This window comes from Schistosoma haematobium (assembly GCF_000699445.3).
Source record: "Schistosoma haematobium chromosome Unknown HiC_scaffold_439, whole genome shotgun sequence".
NCBI classification, from domain to species: domain Eukaryota; kingdom Metazoa; phylum Platyhelminthes; class Trematoda; order Strigeidida; family Schistosomatidae; genus Schistosoma; species Schistosoma haematobium.
Window position 1 is genome coordinate 3,736 of NW_026137120.1, and position 11,173 is coordinate 14,908.

Consider the following 11,173-nt stretch of genomic DNA (forward strand, 5'->3'; position numbering starts at 1 on the left):
TACGTTGTTACTGACTGACTGAGGTTTTCCATGATGGTCTAGCTTTAACTGGCTCATGAAACTTATTTAGTTTGTTGTTAGTGCTATTTCACATACTTTTCTTACTGCATACGACACTGTAGTAAACTAAGTGGGTTACATGTACAAAACTAAGTTGGAGATTACTATAAGTTGTAAACCACGTTTCATGGGAAGATACAATATTTTCATCGTTAGGATAATGTTTTAAAGTCCGCTTGGTTAACAAGTGGATGAACTGTAAAGTTTGTGCGACAAATATTTCAAAGGTTGTTTATTAGATTATTTTTCGAAATAAATAACTGTTGGGGACGATAGATCCCCAAACTCATATTTTGAATTTTATCGCATCGATCAACTTATTGATTAAACGTTTAAATATTTGTATTGAAGTCAATTGATGAACTATCGATTAAATGCGCAAATAGGTCAATTAATGAACTCATTGATTAATGTTTAAAAAATTTTCTATCGATTGTAAATAATTGTATAAATACGCTTGACTTGTATGCTTGATCTGATCTGCCTGCCTGACTTGTTATCTGCTGTTTGTCTGTAGAATACACTTTCTACACCTTACCCAGCCTTTTTGATCGAGTCAGCAGAGTTGGGGACAACGGACCAGAAAAGACTATCGAGTCGCTGAATCATTGATCCTTCGTTCGTTCGAGTAAGACGCATCAGTAATCGCATTCAAGCAATAACGAAACATAACAAATTGGCGACGGTGGTTTTTCGATTATGGACCCTGCCAAACTTGAACTGTTACTTGAGCAGCAGCTAAAATTGATGCAAATGTTAATGGAGACCAAGGTTACGCCTCCCTTACAGCCAAGCACGCCTAGTTCAACCACGGCACCATCAGTAGATGGCATCGCAAATAGCATAGCTGAATTTCATTACGATCCTGATTCTAATGTTACTTTTGAAATGTGGTTCAGGCGTTATGAAGATCTATTTAAATTTGATTTCGCCAATCAAGATGATGCTTGGAAAGTGCGGCTGCCTATTTGAGACATAACAATTGGCGAATAAGTCGAATCAGTAGTATCCTCAAGGATAACGAACCTAACAATTGGCGACGGGGTAAAAAAAAGAACAATCCAAAGTCAGCCTTCAGCATCCAGATTTGTCATCAGTGTCCTTCAGCTACATTGGTCATTAATCAAACAGTAATTTTCATTACCGGTGCTGAATAAAAAAAAATGACTCTCCCTTCCGATCGAGTACAGCTGCTATTTGAAAGACAGTTGGAGTTTTTAGTCAAATTACGCACGCAGCTGTTAAATCACTCATGCTTTGGAGATGCAACGGAAGTGGATGGATTGATCTCTCAACTGCACACAGAGCTGGAAAATGTTTGCAGCCCCAATGAATCCCCGATAAACCGTATTTCAAACGGTACAACAGTCACTCAAGATTCGCCCAGTGGTCCAGTCTTCTCCATTCCAGAAACATGCCCGGTAATGGACTCAAACTCCATTATCCCCAAAACAGCATGTGCAGACGGTGACTTATCCAGCTCACAAACACACTCCCTGGTAAATCCTCATATAATTGTCGCAATAACCACCCATGAAACAGAAAACAAATCGAGCAGTGCACTGAATACAACTGCTTCAAATGGTTCTCATCAGTCTGCGACAGATGTTTTTGACAAATCTTATTATCAAGATTCTCTCTTACCAGAAAATATGTCAGATGCATCAAATGATGATCAAAAACTTAATACAATTTTGATAGATGCTAATTACCTTGATGATCGATTATCTACAAATAAGATTCCAAATAAATTTGGTCACAATATTTCAGAAGAATTAAACTTCGAACACCTCACATCAAGTGTTGTTCAGCCTCAAGACTTAGTCACTTTCAGTCAATTCTCTGTTCAGTGCGATAAATATGTCTTAAATAAATTCAAGTTAATTATAACGTGGGCATATGAGGATCCAACACTGTTTCGTGGGGGAGGATGGACCTGGAAAACTTAAAATCCGGATATCAACTCCGGATCTTCTAAAAAGGGGAGGAGTGTTGGGGACGATAGATCCCCAAACTCATATTTTGAATTTTATCGCATCGATCAACTTATTGATTAAACGTTTAAATATTTGTATTGAAGTCAATTGATGAACTATCGATTAAATGCGCAAATAGGTCAATTAATGAACTCATTGATTAATGTTTAAAAATTTTCTATCGATTGTAAATAATTGTATAAATACGCTTGACTTGTATGCTTGATCTGATCTGCCTGCCTGACTTGTTATCTGCTGTTTGTCTGTAGAATACACTTTCTACACCTTACCCAGCCTTTTTGATCGAGTCAGCAGAGTTGGGGACAACGGACCAGAAAAGACTATCGAGTCTCTGAAACCTTGATCCGATCGATAAGTCACTGTCATATAATCGGCTGTCTTTTGAGGCATAACAATAACATGATATTTTTCAGCATAAAATTGAAGTGATAGTTAATAAACTAAACATTGCTAGCGTGGTGCTTGTTTTTTAAATTTTATTTTCTCGATAGTTTGAATTCTTGACAAATTGTACTCTTTACAGCATCTTTCATCTATGAGTTAGTTTTGTCACAAGCTGGGATCACTATCGTATCACTAAATATTGGTAATATATTTGAAATTCCCTTGGCAACGTGTAAGTAATTTTTCCTCTAAGCAAATCAGTCATTTAAGGCTTCTCGGATATTCAGTATATTAAGAATTTCACCACCGATCAATGCTAGAAGTTCCCAGTTGTTTCTGTTATTTTGTATAGATATATCAATTATCTTTTTCATGCCATTACTTTATAGTATAAACGGTGAAACTATAATTTATGGGTTAACTTTGAGTCACACTAAGGTGACCTTGAAAATATCCATCTACTAATTAAGGTTAAATGAGGGTTATAAATCAGTGTGGGGAATCAGATTTATAATTTACTGCTGGTGGTTAGCGTTAGGAGTTAGACTTAGGGTTTTTATCACAAACTGACATTAGCTAAAATGCCAAAGAGCTATTTAATCAAATAGATAAATAAGTTCCACGTCAAAATCCAAGACCTGTTGTCCTAAATCTGATTGGTTCGTCCATAAATTATAGTCTCGCCTCATAAACGATGTCTAGTGAATCGTATTCTGTGATCCATATATTATTAGTCTAGAACGTCGCACCTTAAAAATCTTCAGTTTGAATTCCTTTTGGTCGCTTTATTCTTATTTCATAAAATTAGGTTTTCAAATCCTAGTCTAGATTAAACGTATATTTATTTATAAGCATTATTTATCTCAACAGTAACTCTAATTTTGATATTTCGTTAGTTGACGAGATTTTACAATTTTTTTCATATTGAAAGCTTTTGTGTATTTCGAAAATGTCGAGTTGTTTTCAGAAACATTTACATCTTTTGAGCACATAGATATACTTAAAATGTATTTCAACACTTTAAATTAAAGTTAAATATTTGTTTCATATGCTTGTACTCATGGAGAAAAAGATCTGTTCTAGTATAGTAAATGAGAGCACCAATGGGGACAATTAAATGTATGCAAATAAAAAATTACGGAATCTCGTATTAAAATCTAGGGACCGAACAGTAAATACTTCATTTGCAAAATGTCCATCAACTGTCTCAGACTTTGCCGTTCTTTCGTTTCCATATTAATCGCTTTCTGTTCTCGTTCTCTTCTCTTCGGTTTTCTTAAATTTCTGCCGCCAGGCATTCCACTTTCCATTGGTGATACATACTACTTATGTCTGTTGACATCAGTAACACACGCCACTCTAGTAATCGAACTGTATTTAAGCAACCATTAGTTTGTTTAGTCGTACAGGCAATCAAAACATTCAATCATATGTACGCAAAAATATGCACATTTATGAGTTCGAAAACTATATATTATAATGGATACAAAGATAATCAATAGAACTCAGGTTGACTCATTCAACTGCCAACTAGCTATTCAGTATTTCATAAAATGTACTGGTTTGTTTCACAAATTTATCGAAAATCCGTTTTTAAAGTTTTTAGTTTTATATTATTCATCTTTTATCCTAAGTTATTCTACTTGTTAGTTTATCTGATTTCCTACAACATAATTTACTTACAATTGCGAAGTGACTTTTGTTTGGCCGTCATCATCTGAGTATTCCTAGCACCCTTGTATAATACACCTAAATCACAAACGTTGAAGGATTCACTTTCCCAATTAACATTCATAATTTCAGTTTGTTACTATCTAGATACCCTAGAGTCAAAATTAATGTAGTTTCACAGGGGCATTGATTCGAGTTTTATGTTACATTTCATATGTCTTTAGGGTCTATCACCGCTTCGAATCTGGCGATTTGTGAAAATTCGTCCAATTTAGAGATATTTTTCATCATGGACCAGGATTAAGTGGAAAAACGTCATAGAAACCTGAAATATACTAACAACTGACTGAATAATTTTATACAGAAAAGGAAGTAGTCGTGTGATGTAAATCACTGGATTTAAATAATTTAATTAGAAGGTGATGTAGTCACTGTGAACAGTATAGGTTTTCACTTTACTGCTATATAAAATTCAAGGCGTAGAGTGATCATACGTTTCAAATTTTGACATGTCCTGTTGATGAAAGCTACCGTAGAGTTTATCAATTTAACGCATAGTATTTTGCAGTAGATTACTTACTCTGTATTATACGATAATCATTTATCATACTAGTTTATGTACTTTAAACAAGTCATTTTTCTTGGTTAAATCGTTAATCTTTTTGATTTTCTTTTTAATCCTGTTTTCTCAGGATGAAAATGGTACATACAAGCATCACACAATTGTCAGCTGTTTGAATCGCTTATGTCCAGATATTTGTAATGACTTAGTCAATATACTTTTACAACTCTTAAAGGATAATCATTCATTTAATTTGGTAAGGTGCAGAAACAAATATATATGTATATATATTTACCTGTTCATTTAAACCCTTATTATTTCCTAGATAGATTTCAACCCTTATTCACTTTCCGGAACGATATTAACGTCGGATCTCCAGTGGTTGTTCTCTACTTTTCTCACTTATCCATACAAACGTGCACCGAAAACGTGTCTACTTCAAACAACACCATTAGAATGTGTATGTATATTATTCTGACCGACTAGTGCATATACATAATAATGCATATTTCAGGAGCAGTTGTCACATTTACATTGTTTGTATGACAGTACGAATCATGGGATGAGTTTGACCAGGTAATTACTTCGGTATTGTGTTGTGGATTCTTAAATATTATGCTGAATTTTTTATCGATCTCATCAACAAAGGTCTTGTTAATTCACAGTTACAATAACATTATGTATTTATGCGTTTTTAACTGCTCTATATCCATTTTCTCAGCTGTTTTAAGATACTAGCTTATGTTATTATCATATACTTAACCAAAAACTGGAGTATTCGGTCTTCTGGTCAAAACCAAACAATCGATATGGTGTAAAATGATGTCAAGCTACCCGAAAACCATGGTCAAGGAATGCCATCCATGATCACTTATCTTCAAGTATGAACTTGGTATCTAGGATGTTGTGCACCATAATTTGTGATTTGCTTTTTGTATAGAGCGAAGATGGTATTTTTCAAACAACTATCTGGTTGTGCCAGTATTTTTGATCATATTCGGGTGGATCATGTAACTTGTCTGGCTAAAACTGATCGTGATGAAGAATAGTTACTTTTGTCTGGTGACGGATTTAGTATGAGATGAAAGGAATAAATTCAACTTCCGTCTTTTAGTTTTCTCATTCACAATTTTTCCTCTAAATATTTGTTTTCATGTCAATCATCTGGTTTTAACAACTATTTATCTATTTCGCCTAACTTCGTTATTTCAAGTTTGTACCCTTTTGTGGACCTATAAATAATGTCTCTGTTGTTCTTACTCACTAACAGTTTTTTTCAGTCTGAGGAAGAGATACATTCCTGAGTTTTGTTTCTTACAATAAAATGGCTTGGATATAAACAAATACTAACAAACGAGGTTGATTACTGTTTGTTTCTAGTGAATTAACAAGCATAAGGTATATTTTCATTTGATATCCAGCTCAAATTTAGCTAGGAAAAAGAGGTAAAATGAACTAGAGGTATATGCGTTAATCAGAGAAATCAGTTTTATGAAGCTAATGTTCAGTGATTTGGCCTTATTTTTGACTTATCCTTGCTAAGCATTAGATATACCATTTAGCCTAAATCTTTCAGTGTTGAATGACATTAAAATTCACTTGTTTTTTGAGAATGTCTGGACTGTGGGAGCTCTATTTACGAAAGGTTTTTTAAATGTGAATCGTTCCACGATCCTTCTTATTGTCGTAAAACAATAAAATAACACTCACAAGTGCTAATTCATACAAAGTTTTTGACTACTGCCATAAGGGTATAATTAAATGGAAGGACAGTAATGTTTCCAGTATATTCGTATTCGTGATATCATCCCGTGTAATTTCTTAAGGTTGCTACTATCATTGTACATGCTCAAAACTCCTGCCGTAATCATTTATGTGTAGATGGGATTTCTAAATTTGCTGAAACCACGTTTAAAAAGCGAACATAATAGAGCTATCATATTCAGTTAACCGATTTATATAATTACTGAATACAAGTATAATCGATATACATTCACTACTGGAATTTCATTTCTCAATGTAAAATTATGAATTTGCTTATTTTCTGCTATTGAATGCCATTTCAGAAACAGTAGCTATCATTAATATATAATTAAATAGTATAATTTCGCTAATCTAGTACCATGAAAGTCCAATCACGTGTGTTTGCTCTGTTTGGCTTTTATTATGTTATACTTACTTGATATGATAAATTACTTTCTTACTCCTGTTACTCCTCATGAAGGAGCATAGGCCGCTCACCAGCATTCTCCATCCAAACCTGTCCTGGGCAATCCTTTCCAGCTCCTTCCAGTTGTTATTCATCTTTTTCATATCTGCTTATATTTCCCGACGTAATGTGTTCTTTGGCCTTCCTCTTTTTCGCTTCCCTTCAGGATTCCAAGTTAGGGCTTGCCTCGTGATTCAGTTCGACGATTTGCGTAATGTATGTCCTATCCATTTCCATCGTCTTTTCCTAATTTCTTCTTCAGCTGGAAGCCGGTTTGTTCTCCCAGAGAAGGCTGTTGCTGATGGTATCCGGTCAATGGATGTTGAGTATCCTGCGTAGACAACTATTTATAAATACTTGTACATGTTTGGTGATGGTTGTTGTAGTTCTCCAAGTTTCAGCTACGTACAGTAGAACTACCTTGACGTTGGTATTGAAGATTGTGACTTTGATATTGGTTGAAAGTTGTTTTGAGTTCCATATGCTCTTCAACTGTAGGAATGCGGCCCTTGCTTTTCCAATCCTCGCCTCTACGTCTGCATCTGAACCTCCTTGTTAATCGATGATGCTTCCAAGGTATGTAAAGGATTCTATATCTTCTAGAGTTTCGCCATCAAGAGTGATTGGATTGCTGTTCCTGTAAGGCTTGGAACCTGTTGTTGAGAGCTATCTTGAATTCATTGTTTGTCAGTATCTCTAAGGAAGGCTGTATTGAACATTTGTAGTGCTGTTTGTCCAGTCCTTCTTTAGCTTCAGTTTCAAATTGGCCACAACTAGGTGGTGATCTGAAGCTATATCAGCTCCTCTCCTGGTTCTCACATCTTCCATTGTCCTTCGGAATTTTTTATTGATGCAAATATGATCTATCTGGTTCTCTGTGGTGTGGCCCGGTGAGATCCATGTAGCTTTGTGTATACGTTTGTGCCGCCTACGACCGATTTGTTGATTACACACAGATTTACAAATCTTTCTCCATTTTCGTTTCTCTGTCCCAGTCCATGTCGTCCCATGATATCTTCATATCCGGTGTTGTCTATTCCGATTTTGACATTTAGATCTCCCATCAGAATGGTGAGTCCGTTTCTTGGGCACTTCTCTATGATTGACTGCAGCCGCTCGTAGAATTGATCTTTAATGTCGTCGTTGCTATCATTGGTGGGTGCATAACATTAAATAATGTTCATTGTGATCCCCTCCTTTGTTTTGAATGATGCTTTGATGATTCTGAATCCGTGAGATTCCCATCCTACAAGTGCATTTCGTGCTACTTTGGACAGCATTAGAGCAACTCCCTGAGTGTGTGGAGCATTTTCCTCTTCTTGACCGGAGTTTAGCAGCATCTCCCGTATTTAGCCTTTGATGTCCAGCTTGTGTCCGATGGGTTTCGCTGATTCCCAGTACTGCCAATTTGTATCTGCACATTTCCGTTGCTATTTGACTGGTCTTCCAGGTCTCCCACATTGTCCGTACGTTCCATGTACCTATAAAAATTGTTGCTCTGGTTGTTAGAAGGGGCATCGGCCTCGTGGCTTCGGAAGGAACTCGGTTTCCACCATGAAGCGTCATAATTCTTCTAAATGAAGACCTTCTAACTCCCAGGGCAGAGTTAAAATGCTTTGAATTATTTTATCTAGTAAGTGTTGTTTTAGCGAGTTAGTTTTCTACGGGATGGGGTCGCTAACCATATGCCAAACCTTCCTCCTTTACCCGGGCTTGGGACCGGCAGTAACTCTAGAAGAGATACATGCGGAGTTGATATGATAAATTAAGTATCCATGATTTTAGATTTAGAAAGTGTACTAAATATAGCGCTTTTTTCATTCTATGTAATGAAAGATTCGATAATTTTTATTATTTATGTTGACGTGTCTAATATTTATATGTATATTTCATAGACACATGTTCTTACTGTTATAACTTACTCTTCTATTAAGTCATTTTTTATTGTATCATGTTTCTTTCACTTTCAAATTGTAAGAAACCTAAAGTGAATTATAAAATTTATTCCAGCCCTATTTGAAGTAATTCATACTATAAATACTAGCGTTACCTTATTCCATTTATGATGACATTTGGTGTACACTAAGTTAGATAATAAAACGTAAAAAAGCTGTGGTTAAAAAAAAACTTTTCATCCTACTTTATCGGTAGCTTCCCGATGTTTGATCCCAAAGTTTTCTAACTCTTGTTTGTCTACGGTTCAATTAAATCCATCAACTTCACTTAAAATTCCTTAGAAAAATGCAAAAACATCGAGTATTTAAATGTATTTCACTGACATGATCCAAATCATGAAAACACCAATTTTTTTAAACCGGTATTTTTAAGAAGTCTACATCCTGCGTGTAGGACCATAAACTAGAAAAGAACAATCTTATAATTGATTAATCATTGAGCAGTGACTAATTTCATGTTTGTCTATTCTGTTGTCTCTGATCGGATTCTATCTACCTAGTTGCCATGCCACCTCTGGTCAAAATGACTTAACATTGCATCCCTTATTATGAGATGTCAGGTGGTCGGAGGTAGTCAGTAGGATTATTTGGATCTACTTTCCGTACTATCTGGGACCTGTCGCTAAGTCAAACCTGCAAGTGATATGTCTGGTGGATTCGAACCCATGTCATCCAACTTTACAACCTGAGATGTTAGCATTGAGCTATGCTGACCTCAACTGAGTTCCTACGGAACTGAGCTATTTAAAATTGTTCGATGATTGAGCAGTGACTATTCTCATGTTTGCTTAGTGGTTTATTGTTGATCGAATTTTATTGATCAATTCCCCTACTCTTTAACGATCCATCAACCTATATCAATAACCGAAACTCTCCAATTTAAACAACTTTATGGAATTTTTTCATGTACTGGTCAGCGTTTTGCTTCAATCTAATTTATTCGATTCTTATAGCTATCGATCAGTGTAACAGTTTATCATCATATACTTTGCCCAATTTTATTTGATTATTTAGACTGTTAGAACTGGTATTTGATTACAATGGACCAACGATTGTCTTTCTCAAAGCTAAAGAATTTTTATTCTGTTTATTGTCTGATCAAGGTTTAAAGTAAGATATTCATAAGTGTAATTTACTTTAAATTTCTCTGACCATTACTTGAATTTCTTTGTAAATATTTGTTACGTAATATACTAACTGGTTTCAGTGTTAGTTATTTTTATTTATGACGTTAACTGCTAAGCAGTGTGAATATACCGCCATTTTTATACGTATACTTGTTCTTTGTAAATATTAATATTGGTAAACTATTTATATATCTTCCTAAATGCTTATCTGTTTTGACTCTAGCACAAGGCCTTTACTTCTCTTTGTGCTTTTCAAGAGAATGACCTCTTATATTATCTTATCGAGTAGTTCAGTCAATTCTCGTTATTAATTCAGAATTTTTTAATAGAGGAAATGGTTTCAAATTTAGACTATAATTTGAGTGAGTAGATTGTGTGTATATATATGTGTTAACTATACTACTCTCAATGAAGTTAGCAATACCCATTCATTCTTATTAAGTTTGGTTTAAATACATCTCTCAAAACAAAAACATATCTTTTCGAAACATCCCAGGAACACAAATTCTAAAGTAAGATATCAAATAATACAGTCATTACTATTTCACATACATTTCTTTGTTTTTACACTTCCAAAAGAAACTGATGAAGATTATTTATGCAAACACATGTTATTCAGTCAAAATAGTTTAATCGACATCCATTGTTTTCCATCAAAAACAATTTTTAAGACAATAACACTTTGAAGTAACTATTTCCGAGGTTATTTTAGATTGTTATTTAAATATATGACAAAAAAAATTCCCGTCTAATTAATTACATCGAATGCTGATTGTACATCTGCAACAAATAATGAATGCAGCTAATGGTTTCTATGCAGTTTAATAAACTGAGATAAATTACAAAGTGGTTTAATTTTTCTTTTCCGTTATATAGAGAATCATTAAAAACGTTTGGCAAAGAGTATTCATTTCTCTATCAGATTCAACCGAAATTTATTCGACTTGTATGTAAGTGTATGTACATTTTCCAACAAATTTTTTTAACAATTTTTATCTTACTGAAATTCATAATGCTTCTCTAGGTTAATTGATCGGTTTGACGAAATTGAATTGAAGCATACTTGGAATTCTTCAATAGCAAACAGAATATTAAGCGAGCATTCGACTTAATCGTGTTTTCATACACAGTTCTCTTTAATCGTGTTTATTTACCTGTTACAACCCGAGTAGTTTATTTTGCTAGAACACGTGTATACCGTGAAAACT

At 34.5% G+C, this 11,173-nt stretch overlaps 1 protein-coding gene across 1 annotated transcript; it reads left to right on the top strand.

Annotated features, from left to right (window-relative positions):
• The first annotated feature begins 488 nt into the window (after positions 1-488).
• MS3_00000343 (uncharacterized protein) lies at positions 489-2,443 on the top strand. The gene has a single exon (XM_051208149.1). The coding sequence runs from the start codon at positions 1,224-1,226 to the stop codon at positions 2,007-2,009; it is 786 nt and encodes a 261-aa protein (XP_051063954.1). The 5' UTR covers positions 489-1,223; the 3' UTR covers positions 2,010-2,443.
• The last annotated feature ends 8,730 nt before the right edge of the window (positions 2,444-11,173 follow it).

Coding starts and splice junctions, on each gene's coding strand:
- MS3_00000343 (XM_051208149.1), top strand. CDS start 1,224: ATGACTCTCCCTTCCGATCGAGTACAGCTGCTATTTGAAAGACAGTTG.